The sequence below is a fragment of the Mus musculus genome, chromosome 6, assembly GCF_000001635.26.
Source record: "Mus musculus strain C57BL/6J chromosome 6, GRCm38.p6 C57BL/6J".
In the NCBI taxonomy this organism is placed as follows: domain Eukaryota; kingdom Metazoa; phylum Chordata; class Mammalia; order Rodentia; family Muridae; genus Mus; species Mus musculus.
In genome coordinates this window covers 100,790,419-100,811,208 of record NC_000072.6, presented here as the reverse complement: position 1 = coordinate 100,811,208, position 20,790 = coordinate 100,790,419, and the positions used below count along the sequence as shown (strand labels likewise).

Genomic DNA, 20,790 nt, shown 5'->3' with positions numbered 1-20,790 from the left:
CTCTGTGTAGCCCTGGCTGTCCTGGAACTCACTCTGTAGACCAGGTTGGCCTTGAACTCAGAAATCTGCCTGTCTCTGCCTCCCAAGTGCTGGGATTAAAGGCATGCGCCACCACTGCCTGGCTAGAAAAAATGTTTTGATCAGCTCGAAACTTTTGAAGCAGTTCAGTTATTTTTGTATATGCTATGGTCAACAAGCCAAGTACAACTTTGCTAAACATTGTCACACTCTCCAAATTCTGTTCATTCTTCCTTGAACAGAGAAGACTAAACAAATAACTTATGACAACAGTATTATAATCAAGGTAAAATTTTTAATAATTTTTTAAAAAATAACTATTCTATGTATTAAATACTCTTTACTAATTATACATAAGATACACCTTTGGGCTTAAAATCTTATGAGGAAAAACACACAATTCAAAAGCATTATCAAATAACACATATTTAAAGCTTTTAATTTTTTTTTAAGGTGAAAAGCAAGAGATAAAACAATTAAAAAGATGAGATGGTCAGGTCATCTTAGTTCTTGTCTTCCATTTTACTAACTGTAATAATTTCTTCTCTTTGGATTGTTCTTTTAAAAATGTATTGCTTTGCAAATAAAATTACAACAACAAAAACACCCAACTTTTTGAGCAAACAAAACAGAAAACATCCCATGTTCAGGGACTTCTTAGGAGCTCTGAAGAGTAGACATGGTTTTTTTCAACGACGATGCAAACATGTCAACCCAGTGAAATCAGCACTGTGCCTGGTTCCCACATGTTCACACACAGAGTGACACACACAGAGTTTATGCTGCGGACTCAAGAGAATATTTCCAGTTTTGACCTGTGAAAAACAAAAACTAGAGCCAAGCACTTTCTCTTTTGCCCAAGAAGTCTTGTCAGAGGTAAAGGCCCTCAAGGCTGTTGTGAAATCAGTGACCTTAACTGTGCATGATTCTTCAACTCACAGATACAGTAAAAGGAATATGGCATGTGTGTAGGAGTGTGTGCAGGTGTTAGCCTTTTCAAGTGTCTGTAACAGCCCTAATCATAGATGAGTGGATCTAAGGTCTAGTCAAAAACGCTCTTCTACCTACACAAGGGTTCCCAAGGCCTGTCATGTGTTCCAAGAAAGCCGTGGTTCCTGTACTACCCAGAAATCTATATCATAAACAGAAAGGGAAAGGCAGAAATGGGAAGTATGAAAATATAGTAGGAAGCAAGAATGTAAGGAGAGTTGCCTGCCTCTCTGTTCAATGACACTTTCACACTGAGAATGAATTTCTGAATCTCATCATGAAACGATACCCATCTTGGTTCATCAAACATATGGCATCCATTCTTTATGAGTAAACACCAAGTATTACTTCCTATAATTCTACATTGATGTGGCAGGTGTCCTGTCTGCAGGCCAGGCTATAATGACTTTAACTGACTGAATCATTGTTTTATGATCACTCAGTAACTTTGTGGTTTTTGGTTTGTTGTTTGGATTTTCTCAGACATAACCATGTGCATGTGTGCTTGGTTTTGTTTTTGAGAAAGGGTCTCACTACGTAGCCCCGGCTGACCTGGAACTCACTCACTCTGTAGACTGGACTGGCCGTGAACTTACAGAGATCACCTGCCTGTCTACGGTGTACTGGGATTAAAGGGATGGGTCCTGCTTGGGTGTTTTTAACTTTTTATTTGTTTTGTTTTTCGAGACAGGGTTTCTCTGTGTAGCTCTGGCTGTCCTGGAACTCACTTTGTAGACCAGGCTGGCCTAGAACTCAGAAATCTACCTGCCTCTCCCTCCCGAGTGCTGGGATTAAAGGCGTGTGCCACCACGCCTGGCTTAACTTTTAAAAAATCACATGTATGGGCATTGTGTCTGCATGTATGTCTGTGAATTACACGCATGCCTGTTATCCTAAGAAGCCCCAAGCGGGTGTCAGATTCCCCCTAGAACTGGAGTTACAGATGGCCGTAAGCCATCAGTAGGTGCTAGGGATTAAACCCAGGTCCTCTGGAAAGCAGAGCAGTCAGAGCTCTTAACCACTGAGCCGTCTCTCCAACCTCTCCTCCAGCTGCTTTTGAGAAAGGCCTGAGTAGTACCAGGTCATCCAGGCTAGCCTCTAACTCATAGCCATCTCCCTAGGATGATAGTTACTCGCCACCATGCCCAGAGCTACCACTCTGAATCGAGATTTCATTATGTATGGTTTGCTGTGCTTGTTGACTTTCGCTTATGGACACTTACAAACACCTCATAGATACCAGCCGGCCTCTGGGAGCATATGTATGTCTGTTTCAGAAGCAGCCAGTGAAAGCACAGATGGTTCACAGTAGAGCACTGAACATGACATCCAAATGTCACAGAAGCTGAAGCCAAGGGTATCGTGCTAAACCCCAATTGTCGAAGCCGAGGAGACAGTCAAATTGATATTGTAGATGGGACATATACAAGTATTAGACTTTTCACGTAAGTCACAATTTCTCAGATTTAATAAACAGTAGGAAGTGACCCCAGCCTTCCTACTAACCCTGCCACTGAAATCTCACCTCCAATGCATGCAAAAGCACGACCATTGCTTGCTGTTCCAAAGTGCTGACACTCTACACAGACCGACATTTAAAAAAAAAAAAAAGGAAATGAGAAGAGAGAGAAGACAGCAGAGAGGAGGTGTCCTGGTTTGAATCAGAATGGCCCCAATAGGCTCATATTTATTTGCATCCTTAGTCCCCCGTTCATGGGAGGTGTGTCCTTGTTGGAGGTCTCTTACCTGAGGAATAAGAATGTAAAGCTCTTAGCTTCAGCACCATGCCTGTCTGCTTCCCAACATGATGACAAAGGATTAGCTGGTAAAACTGTACGCAAGCCCCCAATTAAATGCTTTCTTGTATGAAAGATGCCTCGGTCAAGGTGTCTCTTCACAGCAATAGGCAGCCCTGGCTGTCTTGAAGACACTCTGTAGGCCTCAATCCTGTAAGAGCCTGCCTCTGCTTTTCAAATGCTGGCATGAACATTGTACACCACTTTGACCAGCTAAGATTCTCATCTTAGCAGTGATTAAGACAAGAGGGAAGGGAGAGGAGGGGGAAAAGAAACAAGGGCAGAGCAGGAGGAGAGGAGAGCACCTGTCTCAGCTCTTGCAGGGGTAGATTCAGTGTGGCCTAGGGAGCTGAAAGGTGGCCTGTAACTTCTTATCCCAGATCACAGGGTGTAGAAGTTAATTGAATAAACACGTGGCTCTGAGATTTCAAAGGTGTTTGCCAGGAAATACCAAAGGCAGAGAAAACCCAATAATTAATCACTTTTAGGTACAAAGAGTTGGAAGGGATCTTTTTTTTTTTTTTTTCTTAAATTCTCTACTGAACCTAAAATTGTAGGCCACAGCATGGAAATTCCACATGGGGAGTGGAGTGTGTGTGTGTGTCACATTAGGTTTTAAAGTGTCACATGATCATGACTGATCCTTCTACAATGTTTTCAGATTCTACCATTGAGCTTCGGTGGCAACAGTGCTGTGTATGCAGTTGGCATCAAACAGTTACAGATTGAGAGTAGACCTGTTTTTCATAAAAACAAAGGCACTGTTGAATTTTGTATTTGAAAGCCTCTCCACAGACTCGATGGAAGGTCTTTAGATCTGGTAGCCACGGAGGAGTCTAAACAGCACTCGTGGGTTCACTGAACAGACGGTGAAGAGAAAGACTGGAATGGAAGTCGGTGCTCTGTGTGTACATTCTGGCTCCATCACTAAAACCCAGACTATGGGGAGTTACCCCACGCCTCATGTGCCCGCAGCCGGAAAGACCAAAATAAGATGTCACGTCTGCTGGTGAGGACATAAAACAACAGTAAAAATGAGAGTAGCCCACCACAAGGTGATTTCCCTAATGACAGCAGGTGGTAGGCAAGAGGAGAGAGTGTCTGAACCTTAATTTGTGACTACAATAACTGTGTCACACACTAACTGCCACCGCAAGGTTCCTATGTAGTGTTGAGGAGTCCCATCTGCTGATACAGAGGGTTCACACAATATATATATATAATTTTCCATTTCCAGATTGCTGTCTGTGTAGGATGAAGAGAACTCAGGATGTTTATTTTCAAATGTGTTCCTCCCTGGAAAATAGGATCCTTCTTACACAAACCTGTATTTTATAGAAAAACTGTACTTAGACTGGCATTGTTCCTTTTGCTGTATGAAAGCAATTAACCAAAAGAAGACTTTCCTTCTTTTAACCTCACGGAGATGATATGGGCTCCTCCTAGTTGTCTAGGCTGCAGGAAACGAACAAACAAAAAACATGTATGCAAAAGTCATGAGATAAATAAAGCATCATACAAAATGTGCCCCTACATTGATACCAACCAACCATATAAGCCTCTAGGGATTAAGTTAGATCCCTTTGGGGGGACAGAATACGCGCTTTCTCTCCTGTAGCTAGATGCTAGGACTGTAAGGTTTCTTTTTCTTTCTTTCTTTCTCTCTTTCTTTCTTTCTTTCTTTCTTTCTTTCTTTCTTTCTTTCTTTCTTTCTTTCTTTCTTTTTTTTTTTTTTCAAGACAGGGTTTCTCTGTATAGCCCTGGCTGTCCTGGAACTCACTTTGTAGATCAGGCTGGCCTTGAACTCAGAAATCCACCTGCCTCTGCCTCCCAAGTGCTGGGATTAAAGGCGTGCTCCACCACTGCCCAGCGATTGTAAGGTTTCTAAGCCAAGAGCTGGCTAACCGCAGTGAAAAAGAGTCCCGAGACTGGCTCGTTTTCTTGTCAATGACATTATCTGAAACATTTACTTTAAGCAAATTAAATCTGAAACTGGAGCTGGGTGTGGGGGCACTTATAGATCCAGGACTTATCTGGAAGTGGAGGCAAGCAGGCTGTGAAACCCTGTCTTTAAAATACAAAACAAAACATCACACAGGGGATGGGGAGATGGGTCCATGGTTAAGAGCGCGTGCTGCTCTTGCAGAGCACCTAAGTTTAATGCACAGAGCCTAAGTCGGGGGCCTCCCCAATTGCAACTCAAGCTCAAGGGGGTTTAATGCCCCCTCTTCTGGCCTCCATTGTCACCTGTACTTGCATGCCCGTACACAGACACAGACACAGACACAGACACAGACACAGACACAGACACAGACACAGACACAGACACAGACACACAGACACAGACAGACACAAACATGTATGTAGTTAAAAATGAAAACAACAAAACCCAAACAAACATCTGAAGTTGTCCTTTGATTTCTGCCCCCTACCCAGTAGTCTAATCAAGTGCTCTTGTCTGTAGAGAAAACACAAACTCACACCTCTTTGCTAAAGAGACCCCTTGGGCTTTCTTTTAGAAGCTATTGTTGCATAGAAATTTCTCATGATTGAGCCCTCCGTGGAGCTCAGCAATCCTTCTGAGATGCACCCACGGCCACATGCTTCATCTTGAAATGCTGCCCAATTAGCTGGTCTGAAAGCCTTTTCCAGACCCGGCATGCTGTAATTATCTCGTCTGACTGTTTAGTCTCCTACATGAAATCTCCGCAAACAGCCTTCGCTTTACTGAGGTTGTATGTTTTCAACGTGTTACAGTGGGAAATACAGAAGTCAGGGGAAGTTTTAAGGAGTCTGGAACGAAACGCATTCGAAGGGTAACAACCTTTTTCAAGTGGTTATAGGATTATGTCTAATCTAATCTTGGTTGTAGCACATTGACCTATATTCTCTTCAAGTTAGTTTGTCTCATAACATATTATTATTTTTTAGTTTTTAAAAAGGTTATTCTATTTTATGTGTAGGGGCGTGATGCCTGAATGTATATCTGTGCATACTACTTACGTGCATAGTTACTGTGGAGGACAGAAAGGGAGCATTGGATGCCCTGAACCTGGAGTTATAGATGGTTGTGAGCTATTTATGTGGATGCTGGAAATGAAACCCAGGACCTCTGGAAGAGCAGTCAGTGCTCTTAACCGGTGAACTTTCTCTCCAGCCCCTGTTATTATTAATGATACTACATTTCTTTACTTGTTGGTGTGAGTGTGGACATACATGCAGGTCAGCGGATAACTTGGTGGAGTTAGTTTTCATCTTCTACATAGGGAATCGAACACAGGCCGTTAGGCTTGGTAGCAAATGATTTTACCACCTGAGCCATCTTACAGCCTGAACATGTATTGCTTTTTAATAGGGTATGAGAGAGCAAGTTGCATAGGAAGATTCTCAAGAAATCCAGATTATCACGATAGCTGCATATATCAACAGGGGCTCATATTTGAGGGCTAGAAAAAGTTCCCCTTTTCTCTCTCAGCCCATTGGGACAATATAAGATTCATAAAATAACTTTAAAAATAAAAAGATTCAGGAGATATCAGGAGAAAATAAAGAAAAGCATATTCCCTTTTAGGGATAATTAACTTAGGAAAATACAATCAGGCTTTTGAACCGCAACAGTCACAGAGCACCATTAAATATTCACACACACACACACAAATATCCAGGCAGCGTAAGGATCCACGTCCTCGGTCCCAGACACTGGCTCAGCTCATGGGGTTGGGGCCCATGTGGATGATGACGTGCTTCTCGTAAGCCCTTCGCATCGTCTTCTCAATTTGCTTGAGAAAAACCTGGGGGATCCGTCCACACAGGGTGTGCACCGTCTCCAAAAACTTCAGCTGCAGAGGGTAGTACATAGATTGAAACAGATTGTCCTGAAAGGGAAACTGAGAGACAATAAGAAAGGAGAGAGGGAGGGAGGGAGGGAGGGAGGGAGGGAGGGAGGGAGGGAGGGGGGGAAAGAGAGAGAGAGAGAGAGAGAGAGAGAGAGAGAGAGAGAGAGAGAGAGAGAGAAGCTTGTTATTCTTTTTTTTTCCTTTTTTTAATTTTTTCGAGACAGGGTTTCTCTGTGTAGCCCTGGCTGTCCTGGAACTCACTTTGTAGACCAGGCTGGCCTCAAACTCAGAAATCCACCTGCCTCTGCCTCCCGAATGCTGGGATTAAAGGCGTGAGCCGCCACCACCACCCGGCTCAAAGCTTGTTATTCAAGTGCTGTTTAAAACACAAGTTACTCTTATTAAAACATAACACAGTGTAAGCTTACTAAGCTTTGGCCCAGTGGTACCACCCCATGGAACCATGTAACTTCCTGGCCCCTCAATTCTGTTTTCTCTATTTTTCTTTGAAGTAGAGTCTTCTATAACTAAGACTAACCTCGAACTTGGAATTCTTTTGCCTCCACTTCTAGTGTATTGGGATAATAGATCTATACCATGGTGCCCAACAACCCCCAAACAACCCCACAAATATGATTTTCTTATCTTCCTAAGGCTCTTCAAGTCGGAAGACAATGTCTATGTCTAAGGGATAGAACGCAAGGCTAAAGCAGACAATCATTTGAAATCTACTACAACAAGACACCCAGTTTATTATCTTCCAAAGGCTTATTTTTATTTTATTCAGATGTGTATATGTATATACACTACCTGTATGCCTGGTACCCACAGAAGTCAGAAGAGGGTACTGGATTCCTTGGAACTAGAATTACAGGCAGTTCTGAGTCACTATGCGGGTGCTGGGATTTGAACCTGGATCCTCCGCAAAAGCAGCAAGTGCTCTTAACCAAGAAACAATCTCTCCAGCCCAAATAAATAAATAAATAAATAAATAAATAAATAAATTAGCCATCCAAGAAACATAAGGGCAAGTCTATGGTGGCTACGGAAAGCCAGGAGTTGAGCAAATACAAGTGTCTCAGCAAAAAAAAAAAAAAAAAAAAAAAAGTTCTAGGCACCAGGCAGGGGCGTGGCTCACTGTTAAAGCACTTGCTTAGCACTTCAAAGCTCTGAGTTTGATCCACAGCATAGGGTCAAGTGTGGAAGGTTGGGGGGAAAGTAATCAAGAGGCCAAAGGTCAATGATCATTTTGAGTTTTAAAAATTCACTCAGCATTGACTATGTAAAGATTTGACTTGTTTAATGTCTCTTTATTGCCCCCATGGGACATACAAAAGAGTAGTATTTTCCAAAAGAAACCTTTTGGACTACTTGGATACTAGCCAAGCTTTCTCACCATCCTATCAAAAAAGAGAAAGGGCAGCTGGTAGATCAAGTCAGAGATTAACCCTTGCCAATGAAAATCCTAGGGAGAAACAGAAAGGTCAAAGGGCAAGCCCTCGTCTAGCCCCAGAGCAGAGTGGATGGGTATCTACTTTCCCAGAACAAGTCTCCCAGTCGTTCAAGGTCACCAGAAACACTACTTCAGCATGTGGATCAGCAAGGCGGTGAGGTAACTTGAAAAACGAGCCACACGCCAGCTCGGGCTTGGGACACAGTTGCTTTCTGCCACAACCCTCAGCCAGACTACCAGAAGTCCCATCTCCACGGCCCTGGCTTCTGACCTTCCCACTTCCCCACAAACTCCCCCTAGCTCAGTTCTCAGATGTACGGCTGCTATCAATCTCACAAACAGCTCAGTGACTCCTCCCTCTTGCAAGTCTGCAATTAGTTGGCATAAGCCACCATAAATCACAGCTGTCACTTTCCTGCCCAGATCGCAGTCTAAGTCTTGCTTCTAAAGCTCCAGGTGACCTGGAACCCTGCCGCATCTTCTTCCCTCCCATTATCTCTCCATGGTGGCCGAGGGGACGATCCTCCTGTACCCTGGTACACCTACTTCATTCCCCACTAGGGAGTTTCCTGATTATGTCTTCTGGTTGGCAGGATCTTCCCCGGGTTTCCCCATGAATGCCCCTACTTGACCCAGTCCCAGGCTGGCACAGGCTTTCCCTGAGAACTTGGCTGCTGAAACATCCCACCTGTTCCTCTTAGAACTTTAAACCTTCCCATTCTGATAGGATCTTTTTCTCTTTGTTACAGAAAACTTTTATATCATCTGGCATCCTCTACTAGAACAGAAATTTTTGTTTGCTTGTTTGTTTGTTTGTTTGTTTGTTTTCGAGACAGGGTTTCTCTGTATAGCCCTGGCTGTCCTGGAACTCACTTTGTAGACCAGGCTGGCCTCAAACTCAGAAATCCACCTGCCTCTGCCGCCTCCCAAGTGCTGGGATTAAAGGTGTGCGCCACCAAGCCCGGCTGTTTGTTTGTTTTTTAAGACAGGGTTTCTCTGTAGTGCTTTGGCTGTCTGGGAACTCACTCTGTAGACAAGGCTGGCCTCAAACTCAGAGATCCACCTGCCTCTGCTTCCTGAGTGCTGGGATTAAAGGCATGCACCACCACCACCACCTAGCTAGAACAGAGATTTCAACAACAGGGCTTAGTCTATATTGCTAGCCTCCAAATTCTAGGCAACTGGAATTATTCCTGACTAAACTAGGCTTTATAGATGACTGTTGAAGGAATTACTGAAGAGTATCTGTCTGATGACTGTTGGAAGGTCATGATGGGCAAGCTGTTAGACCAGTCCACCATACAAACACATATATGTAGACTGTGTGCATATGAGAAAGAAAGACAGCATGCTAGGGAAAGAAACAGATGTGAAATGCTTGCCATTAGTAGAACGTCTACATACTAAATACAACTTTCAGGTATGTGATTAAAGTTTAAAAGCTGTCATTTTGTTAATCCTCATAACTATCTCATTTGGAAGATAATACTTTAAAAAGTCTCTCTCTCTCTCTTTCTCCTCTCTCTCACACACACACATACATGCTACATGTGTGTCCATGTCTACAGAAGCCAGAAGAGTTTGTTGGACTCTGGTGAGCTGGAGTTATGAGTGGCTGTGAGCCCCCTGACATGAATACTGGGGATAGAACTCAGGTCTTGTAGAAAAGCAACTAATCTTAACCTCTGGGCCATTTCTCCAGACCTTAGAAGGTAACATAATTATCTTCATCTTATTTTATTTTTAAAATTTATTTTATTATTTTTATTTCCTGTGCATTGGTGTTTTGTCTGCATGTGTGTCTGTGTGAGGGTGCTGAATCCTCTGGAACTAGCGTTAGAGACACTTGTGAGCTGCCATGTGGATGCCGGGAATTGAACCTGGCAGTATCTTCCCTGGGTTTCCCCATGAATACCCTTAGCTGCCGAGCCATCTCTCCATCCCTCTATTATCTTCATTTTACGATGATGACATCAACTAAGGCTCAGTAAGGTAACAACAGTTGATAACTACTCAGAGAGTGATAGAATTGGGGTTTGAGCTCAGGTGGAAAGCCAGCTCTGATCCTTTTCCATATGGGAGAAAAGTCATGCTTTACAGCCCAGTAGAAGAAGGCAGGCATAGGGCAACACAGCTTTAAGGTGGAGTGTATTCACTCCCGTGTTGATTTGGAGCTAGTGACTGTCCTGATGGAACTGCCAGAATGAAGACTGTTTTTTTGGGCTAAACTGTGGAACCCCTCAGAGTGATTATGTACAACTGTTTAAGCCACAGAATCATTTGGCTGTCTTTCTGATCCCCTGGGAGAACAAAGCAAGATGAGTCATAACTCAGTCACGATTGCTCAATCCCCCAAGCACGGCCAGATCACGAGGGAAAGCGGAGCCCACGCGGCTGCGTGCTTTCTTGACTTCCACCCGTGCTGCGGATGGGTTTCCCCCTTGAGTCAGTGTTTGAGTAGCCAAGTGTGAGAATGTCACGGAGTGCATAACAGACTGTGTAATTCAGTCACCTGCCCTTTGAAAACTAAACAGCAGGAAGCAGAAGTGCTGAGATGCAGCACTTCCCTCCCCTGTGGGGAGGACAGCCCTGGCATCTCCAGAACTGGAGTTCTTTAGTAAAATGCTCATCTTCGCACAGAGATGTATTACAGGCTGGGGGATGGGTCACAAAGACGCATTACAGGCCAGGAGATGGCTCAGTGGATCGAGTGCTTGCCACAAAGTGTGAGGACCTATGTCTGGAACCCCAGAACCCACGAGTATCCTGTCATGGTAGCATGTATGTGTAATTCCTGTGCTCCTATGGTAGGATGGGAGACTGAGACGGTGGAGTCCTCGGAATCTCACGGACCAGCTATTCTGACGCTCGAAGCTGTAAAGGACAGAGACCCTGTCTCCTGGTAGAAGATGAAGAATAACATCCGGGGTTGTTCTCTGGCCTGCACACAAAGCTGTGGCACGTGCGTATCTGAAAGCCAGCACTGGGCTCCCAGATCTTCAAGAAGAAAAAAAAATCTTTAATACAGTCTATATCAGGGGATCATAAAACAGCTCTTGTCAAGCGGGGCAGTCAATAGTAGACAGCAAATAGTTTGGGCATTGTGGAACCCACAGTCATGACCAATAACCTCTGCTGTTGGAATGCCAATTCAGCGACTGGCAGTACATGCATGGAAAAGGTCACTGTGTTCCCCCATCCATGACCTTATTTATGAATGCTGAAACACAAATCTCATATGTTCTGCTGACCCCTGCTCTGTGTCTTGCAGGGACAGCTTAAGGAGGGCACTCCTTGTAAATACCTGCTGTTGGCTTCCTACTAGTAATCTCAATATCAAGGCAAAAGGTAACAGGCAACACAGAACCCTGAATCACTCCTTAGCCTGTGTTCACACATCTCTTCAAGGAAGGAGTGGGCTCCAACTATATGAGATCCCCCTCCCTCCATGGCAGCATTGCACATAATATCATCCTTTATTCATGGGGGTACATTCCTACATTCTTCATGGATGCCTGAAACTATGAGTTAAGTACCGAACCCTACAGACTGGACACCCTGAGGCTACTCAATTAATGGCGGGTGAGTAACATATCCTGTGTGGATACATGCACAAAGAGGTGATTCATATTCTTGGCAGAACTTAGCAGGATGGCATCCAATTCCATGTTACTGGGAACAGCCCACAGTTTACAACCTACGAAGTGTGTAACTCTGGAATTTCCCATGTAATATTTTTGGACCATGGTTGGACTTGTGAAGTAAGACCTTGGGGCAGGGGCTCTACCATAAGGGATCTCCGAAACCAAACACGCGCAGCTATAAGGTTCTAGTTGCCCATTCGTGGCTCAGGGTTCGTGATATAAACAGCTCAAGGCCTCCTGTCTCTAAGAAGATCCCTACCGTCTAGGAGGCATCCACACAACCCTTACATATTCCCTTTTGGTGGTAAAAATGGCAAGCACTTCTCTTTGCTTCTTGCTTGCACTTTATTTAAGTCAATAAGGGCTTAGTCAGCTAAGGGTATGGTTCAGTTAGCAAAGAGCCTGCACAGACTTGAGGACCTGAATCTGATCCCCAGCACCCATGCTAAAGGCTGTGTGTATGTCAGAGTATACCTAGAATCCCAGGACTGGGGAGGTGCCAACTGGGATCTTTGGGTTTACTAGCCAAACCAGTGCACTCTAGGTTAAGTCTAGAAATATAAAGTAGAGGGGCTGAGAAATGGCTCAATAGTTAAGGGCACCACTGCCTGCTCTTCCAGAGAACATGGGCTCAATTCCCAGTGCCCACATGGTGTCTCATAATCCTCTATAATTCTAGTTCCAGGAGATTCAACGCCGTCTTACATCCTCCAAGGACATCAGGCACACATGTGGTGCACAGGCATGCATGCAGGCAAAATACCCATACACACCATTAAAAAATGGTGGATAGTGATTGAGGAAAATATCCAGTGTCAACCTCTGGTCTCCATATGCACACTCACCCATACACGCACATGCAGCAGACACAAACATACACACACACACATATACAAACAAAGAAAAAAAGAAACAGACCAGTTGCTGCTTTCAATGTGGCAGCTTCTAATTGACCAGCCTGAGACATGATTGCTTAAGAGCTTAGAGTTCGTAACCAGGCAACATGCTTAGCTTGAACTAAATAAAACAATCTTATTCTTGTTGCATTCTCTTAACCCAGAACTCTTATTCTACAGGTTGGCAAAAGGCATAGGAGTTCTCCTTGGGAGCATTTGGCCTTCAAGGTCGCCATGGACCTCAGCACTTGAAGCACATCACATCATGCTGGAACAAGCAGTGCTTTGAAGAACACACTTACATCCCGGATGGCTTCATAAAGCGCTCGGAAAGTGGGTTGTTTGTCGTCGTGGTAGACACCCCGGTTGCCATGCAGAACAGACACGCCTTCCCGTTCAGCCTCTTTGCAGTTGCTTCCATACATGCAATGGTCAGGGCGGTAGTTCCACTGGCAGGGGAACACATAGAGACACTCTGGTGGCAACAGAGGAAGAAATACAGTTATGGTCAGTGCCAGCTGACACCGGTGTGCCTGGCGCTTAAAACAATATTTATAAACCACACATGGTTTCAATGTTTATGAGTGTGGCTATGAGTCCCAGGTCAAATATACCACACTTGTTCAAATTGTGAGATCAATGTTTGAAGGGCCACCCATGACTGAGGGTGAAAAAGGCAAACAGGATTTAAAACAGGACAGCAAGTAGCCTAGTCTCTTAGTTTGCTTCTCTGCTGCTATGATGAACACCATGACCAAAAACCACCTTGGAGAGGAAAGGGTTTATTTCTTTAAGATTTATTTATTTATTTTATGTGTATGGGTACACTGTAGCTGTACTGATGGTTGTGAGCCATCATGTGGCTGCTGGGAATGAAGGTTGCTCACTCCGGCCTAAAGATTTATTTATTAGATCTAAGTACACTGTAGCTGTCTTCAGACACACCAGAAGAGGGCGTAATATCTCATTATGGATGGTTGTGAGTCACCATGTGGTTGCTGGGATTTGAATTTAGGACCTTCAGAAGAGCAATCAGTGTTCTTAACTGCTGAGCCATCTCTCCAGCCCAGAGGGGTTTATTTCATACCAACTTCCAGATAACAGCTTGTCACCAAAGGAAATCAGGACAGGAGCTCAAGGCAGGAAGCTGCAGGCAGGCACTGAAGCAGAAGCCATGAGGAATGCTGCTTACTGGCTTGCTCTCCACGACTTGCCCACTTGGCTTTTTTATACAATGCTGGACCACTTGCCCCGGGGAAGCATCACCCATAGTGGGTGGGGCCCTGCCCTCCCACATCAATCATTAATCAAGAAGTTAATGCCCCACAGATATGCCCATTAGCCCATATGATGGAATTAATTCCTTAACTGTGGCTTTTTCCTAGGTGTTCAGGCTATGTCAAACTGACAAAGACTAACCAGCACACTTGGGTCTAAACCCCAACTTCTCACTCATGAACACTGAAACCTGGAATTGGCCACATCACTTCTAGACACCCCAGTCTCCTCATTAATACAATGGAACTAGGGATCTCCTTGATTTTGCTTATTAAACTTTTAAAATATGTCAGGCTGAGGGTGAGAAGTTGCTTAACATTAATGAAGCCCTATGTTCAATCCCTAGGAGTCCAAGAGGAAAAAAAATCAGATACACCGCAAAGGTGTGCCAAGCATACAGGACTGCCCATGAGTGTCAACAATGAATCATTTCTTTGGAAAGGTTTTTTCAAGTGGACACTCACAAAAGAGGAGCTGAGATTCAAGAGTTCTCTTCCAATTAAAAACAACCCAAATACAACACTTTAAGTGAAGCCCCATCTCCTAATGGTATCGCATCCTTCCAAAACAGTTAACGTCCAAGCACATGCATCTAGAGGGAACATTTAATTTTAAAGTACACCCCCGATCAGAAGTGAAGTGACCATTCCTGGATGTGCAGGACCATCCTCTACCATCTTGTGAGCCACAGATCTCTTTGAGAATCCAATGGAACCTTTAGACTCTGAGTATTGAAATCTGCAATTCGGAAAAAAACGCAGACTTTAAAAGAACAGATGCTTGTAAATTCAGGGCCTCGCACGTCTCCTAAACACCAGCTAAGTAACGCAGCTGCCAAGCCTCAAAGACAAAACGAAACTCAGGAAGAAAGTCAATTCACATTCTGACAGAATTTTCTGGAGTGAGAAGTCTAAACTATACATGTGGTCATGGAAAGGATCTGTCCCCTGTGTCATTTGCAGGAGAGTAGTGGTGTCCAGTTTTGACTGCTTCCTTTCAATGTGGGCTTTAGTCAGGATGCAGTTCTGACAGAAGCAAAGGCTTGGAAGAATACTCCAGGAAGAAGACGGTCTGATCATGTCAAAATTTTGGAAACCAGCATGTGTTTTAGAAGATAAGTCATCAACAGGGTTTCAATGGGTGAGGGGTGGTAGAGGACAAGCTGTTAAATCCATTGCTTTGGTCTGAAATAATCGAGGCAGAAATCTGTGTTGGTTGCAGACGACTAAGTAGCTGATAAAATCTGAGGTGAGGTTGAATTGGAGCCAGGAGTGGGGCAGGTCCCAGCTTCTGGGGCGGGGACTAATTAACTCAGCGTTTCAGCCCTGCTGCCTGGGTAAGCCAGCCATGGATTCTGCTCTTATGTTTGCAGGATGTAGAAACCAGAGAGAGAATGGATGGTCTGACTGGTTTAGCAGGGACTCACTGGAGGGCAGGGCTCTTGGACAGCGTGAGATGGGGAAAGAACAATTCTGTCCAGCAACGGGGACACTATTACAAATAAAATAAAATAAAGTAAAATAAAATAAAATAATAAAATAAAGAAAAATGAAAAAAGAAAAAAAGGCAGGCAGGCATCAAAAATAAGATTTGGTTCAGGGGATAGCTTAGTTGGCAAAATGCTTGTTATACAAGTTTGAAGGCCTGATTGATTCTCAGAACACACACACACACACACACACACACACACACACACACACACACACACGGAGAGAGAGAGAGACAGAGAGAGAGCGCCAGGTATGGTAGCATCTTTGCATTTTCAGAAAACAAGAGCCCTGTGGCTCACTGGCACATCAGCCTAGCCTGTGTGGTGAATCCCAGGCCTATGAGAGGTCCCGTCCACCAGCCAAGGTGTCTAGTACTTGAGAAACTACACCCGTGGTTATCCTCTGGTACGCACACACATATCACACATGTACATGTGCACCTCCTGGTGTATACCCTCCGCCCCCTCCAAATACTCAGATGAGTCTGTTGATTTACAGGTTAACTTTGTATGCGTTACTGTCTGAACTGTGCATCTTAGGAGGAGGAGCAGAAGGGCTAAGCACACACCACTGAGAAGGTTGAATGTAGGCCACACAGTGAGACCCTGTCCAGGAACTAATTTAAAATTAAAAACAAGTGAAAATTCAAGTCACCATTTCTTGAATCCCTTGGCCTTTGCTATTTTCTCTCTCGAAGTTTTATATGTGGGGTGTGTGTGTGTGTGTGTGTGTGTGTGTGTGTGTGATTAACTGGTTCTCTATGGGTGATAGCCATTAATGATGGCTTGGAAGCATCTATAGGGTACCAGGGCCCACTTGCAGTTCTGATGATTCATACCCAGTGGGTGCTGAAGATTTCAGGATGGCTCGTGCCTGATCATCTTAACTTCACAGGAAGATGAGCTTGCCACTAAATTACTACCCTCCAGCAACAGAATGGAGGCGTTTGCACGGTGATAATTGTGTTTGGTTGTGGTGGTGCTGCACGCCTATAATCCCAGCACTCAGGAGGTGGAGGCAGAACTGTTACCTGACAGCTGGTCTGTGTAGAGAGATGCTTATTTTCTCACTCTCTCCGTGTGTGTGTGTGTGTGTGTGTGTGTGTGTGTGTGTGTGTGTGCTGAATGAATGAATAAAGGAAGGAAGGGAGGGAGGGAGGGAGGGAGGGAGGGAGGGAGGGAGGGAGGGAGGGAGGAAGGAAGGAAGGAAGGAAGGAAGGAAGGAAGGAAGGAATAACGGATGGGTGAACTTTACATACTATACCGTAAGTATCTCTGTCCTGTCTCTTGCTGTAGTCTTCCTTCTGCCCCCACTTCCCTTTTCCTTCCGTTCCCTGGCTGTGATACTGTTTCTCTTCCTTTTACGTCACATTTCATTATATTTTCTTAATTCCATCCATTCAATGAACTAACATTTCTAAGGCCTTGCACTAAAACGATAACAAAACCAAAACTATAAACTGCGCCTTTCTTACATGGACTCTAATATCTTTTTGGTCCCTTTTGCTGTGCATAAATTGTGGCTCATGAGCTTCTTAGTCCACCAGTGTCCAGAACAACCCCTAATGTGAAATAACTGAATTGATCACAGAGAATATCTTGTGTATTTTATGAATTCATCACCTGTCAATTAAAAAGCCTATGGCCTATGGCTTAGGCAGGAAATGGAGGTGGGACAACCAGGAGGAGAAAGAATTCTGAAATAGAGCCAAGTGGGAGAGTAGCCTCTAAGATGTGACTTGACAGATGCATGGTACCTGAGCACTGGCAACCAACCACGTGGCAAAATGTACGCTAGAATAAATGGGATATTTTAAGTAATAGCTAATCAGAGAAGAGCCTAGCTATATGGCCAAGGTATTTGTAAATATATTTTGAGTCTGAGTCTTATTTTCTGTGAGCATGGGGCTGAGAGGAAGAACCAGGGACCTACTTCAAAACAGCCCAGCCCAGCATAGCACAGGACAGCACAGCACAGCACAGCACTCACTACTGCCTGAGGCTGGGTGTTTCCACAGTGGAGTTCATTCAACATAGCCAAACACCCAAGGCCAGAGCTCTGGGAGTCCTGGGGAGGGTGAGAATGAGGACCCAAAATAAAGCCATCAGTGAGATTTGACCTGTGTGACAGGGACCCTCCTATGTGTGTCCCTTAGGAGATCTCCTGACTCTAGTATCACATACTCCACTCCTGGTCTCTATGCACATGCTGTGGGCAGGCTGGCGCGTCTCTCTCTCCCTTAGAGAACTCGATACTTCTCTTCTGGTGGGATGCTATGTCTTGTCATTCATACCGGCTCTGTTTTATTTTCTTTGCAGTATTTTCTGGAAATTTGCCCAAAGTGGCAGCAGACATATGTGGTGGGCGGGAAAACTGCTCCTCTGGCCCCTTGCAACACGACCAACGTTAGTCTTACAGACTGTTTATTTCTCTCCCACTTGAATGGTAAGAAAACCATCTTTATTTGCTGTGGTCTCTTATGTATTGATTGACAATCAGGCTGAACCGGGCAAACAGAGAATTCTGTCAGACACTGGAATCTCTTAAGAAGAGAAGTCGCCATAGCTATTAGTAGGACTCTGGAGTCTGAAGCAATGACTACCGTCCTTGGCAGCATCCCAAAGACAGCCCCCTGAAAGCTTGGCTGGTCTGAGTGGAAAGTGTGCATGTGCGTGTGTGTGTGTGATATGTATTGGTGTTTTGCCTGCATGTGTGTCTGTGTGAGAATGTGGGATTCCCTGGCACTGGAGCTAAAGACAGTCGTGAGCTGTCACATGGGTGCTGGGAATTGAACCCGAGTTCTCTGGAAGATCATCCAGCGCTCTTAACCACTGAGCTACCTCTCCAGCCCCTTGAGTGGAGTTTTGATCCCTGGGACTGAAGCTCATTCATCCTGACAGAGTTCCCTTGGGTTTTGGTCAGGTTTTCTCTTTCTATTAAACTCTGGCCAGGACTTAAGCCCAGCTGTCAAGGTATGAGCTCAGGGGCTGAAGAGACGGCTCAGCTGGTAAAGTGCTTGTCTTGCAAGCATGATGACCTAAGTTTGGTCCCCAGCACCCATGTGAAAGCCGGGTGCAGCAGCAGACACCTATAATCCTAGGTCTGGGGAAACAGAGACAGGAGGAGTAGCCTTCAGGTTTGTTGGCCAGCCAGTCTGGCCAAAATGGCAAGTTACAGGTTCAATGAAAGACCCTGCCTCAAAAAAGAAAATTAGGTGGAGTGTGATTGAGGAAGACACCCAAAGTCAACCTCTGGTCTCCATTTTCCACAAGCAGGCACCACACATACATGTATGCATAGACATGAATAGCAGACACCCCCCCCAACACACACAATGTGAGCTCAGCCTTTCATTCTGGGAGAAACCACCTTGGCTCACATTCCAGGAAATGTCCTGTGGGACCAGCTGCCTGCACAGGCCCCGTGGGCTTCATTAGCCTCCTCTTGAGGCAGCCTGTAACCTAGCCAGGCACTCACACACCCACAAGCTTACTACCTAATGATGGCAGGAAGTTTACAACAGGTTTTAGCTAATGACTTTTAAATCTATCTAACTAAGCAGGTTACTGTCTACAAGAGACTCTCATCAGTGCGTGGCTTCATCCATAGCAACCCAATGAGCCTCAACAATAAACATGTTTATCTTCTAGGTTGCTGCCAATATCATCACCCTCATCTTTGCAATGCTAAAGATGACACATCTTAAAAAAAAAAAACAAGACAAAACAAAACAAAAGTCGGTTCTAGGTTACAGAAAGTCTACATACAAAATAAATGAATGAAAAACTTATAAGGGGTGGCTATCCTTAGGTGTCTGTTAGAGAGAGCTAATGTTTACTACAGTGCCTGGGTAAAGTATAAATCTAACAGCCACACGAAGAACAGTGAGTGAGTTCACATAGCACAGACCTGAGAAATATGGACCTGAGACCAGGGTTCTTGGTTCCTTTTTTTTTTTTTTTTTTGGTTTTTTGAGACAGGGTTTCTCTGTGTAGTTCTGGCTGTCCTGAAACTCACTTTGTAGACCAGGCTGGCCTCGAACTCAGAAACCCACCTGCCTCTGCCTCCCGAGTGCTGGGATTAAAGGCGTGCGCCACCATGCCCAATCTGGCTCTTGGTTCCTCACCAGGCTCTACTAAGAACCAGGATTTTGAACAGCTTCATAATTATGTCAGCGTATCTTTGGCTCAGAGGGTCTCAGAAGGAGGTAGCCAGGCCATCAGACTCAGCTGGGCTCAGCCCCAATGAAAGGCAAGGCACTCAAGTTAAAGTGCAAAGCTGTTTCCAGTATTACTTACCCACTGATCCTGTCTTAGTCAGTGTGCTAGTGCTGTGAAGAGACACCGTGACCACAGCAACTCTTATAAAAGAAAGCATTTAACTCGGCTTGCTTACACTTTCTGAGGTTTAGTCCAGCCTCATCACGGTGGGAAGAATGGTGGCACACAGGCAGATAAAGAAGTGGCTGAGAGTTCTATGTCCAGATCCCAGGCAGCAGGAAGAGAGAGCCTCTGGAACCTGGTACGGCACAGATGGGTTTTGAACCCAAACCCATCTTCAGTCTCACACTTCCTCCTAAAAGGCCACACCTCCTAATCTTTTAAATAGTGTCATTCCCTAGTGACAAGGCACTGATATATACGAGCCTATGGAGGCCGTTCTTATTCAAGCCACTGTGGTGGTTTGAATCAGCTAAGTTAATAAGCTAAGCTCAATACGCTAAGACGATCTGTGGCAAAGCCACTGTGTCTTCCCAGGGGTTCATTCTCAGTTTGAGATTATGGATTGGGGTGCTCTTGTCAGATAGTTCTAACCATGTGAGAAGAGAAAAACACCCCTTTAAAAAAGATTCATTTCATTGTTAAGGGTGGTGGTGTGTGTATGTGGGTGTGTATGTTTGTGTGTCCACGTGGGTATGTGGAAAACAGAGGCATAACATCCTTAGGAGCTGGGGTTTCAGGCAGTTGTGAACTGCCTGAGGAGGTTGCTGGAAACTGAACTCAGGTCCTTTGCAAAAGCAGTACACGTTTTTCACCATGGAGTCATCTCTCCAAAAATGCCATATTTAAAGGAAAGAAATAACAGAGTCAAAATGCCCAGGCTAAGAGACCTGTCTGGTGCTCTAGGGTCCTCCACCCCAGTCTAAGATGGTCCCCCGCTCCCCGCCCCCGCTGCCTCCCTAGGGCTGGAGTGGAGTGTGTACCTTGGTTGTATGCACCTGTGTTGCTATTCATTAGCTTTGCTACTCATTAGCATCATTACTACTTTCCTTTCCATAAGATGCTCCGTCCTTACAGTGGTTTGATTGAAAATGGCCCCCAAAAGGCTTAGCGATTTCAATACTTGGTCTCCAGGGAGTGGCACTATTTGAAAGGATTAGAAGGTGCGG

At 44.7% G+C, this 20,790-nt stretch overlaps 1 protein-coding gene across 2 annotated transcripts in view; it reads right to left on the bottom strand.

Moving 5' to 3' along the window:
- Nucleotides 1-320: 320 nt before the first annotated feature.
- The window catches only part of Gxylt2 (glucoside xylosyltransferase 2), a 106,217-nt gene continuing 85,747 nt past the window's right edge, over nt 321-20,790 (bottom strand). The window contains exons 5-6 of one of the 2 annotated variants that reach the window (XM_006506007.4): nt 12,936-13,108; nt 321-6,691 (exon numbers count right to left, since the gene is read on the bottom strand). In XM_006506007.4, the coding sequence (XP_006506070.1) occupies nt 6,509-6,691; nt 12,936-13,108 (356 nt within the window). In that variant the 3' untranslated portion in view covers nt 321-6,508. The remainder of the gene's footprint in view (nt 6,692-12,935; nt 13,109-20,790) is intronic. The other variant, NM_198612.2, reaches the window with a different exon arrangement.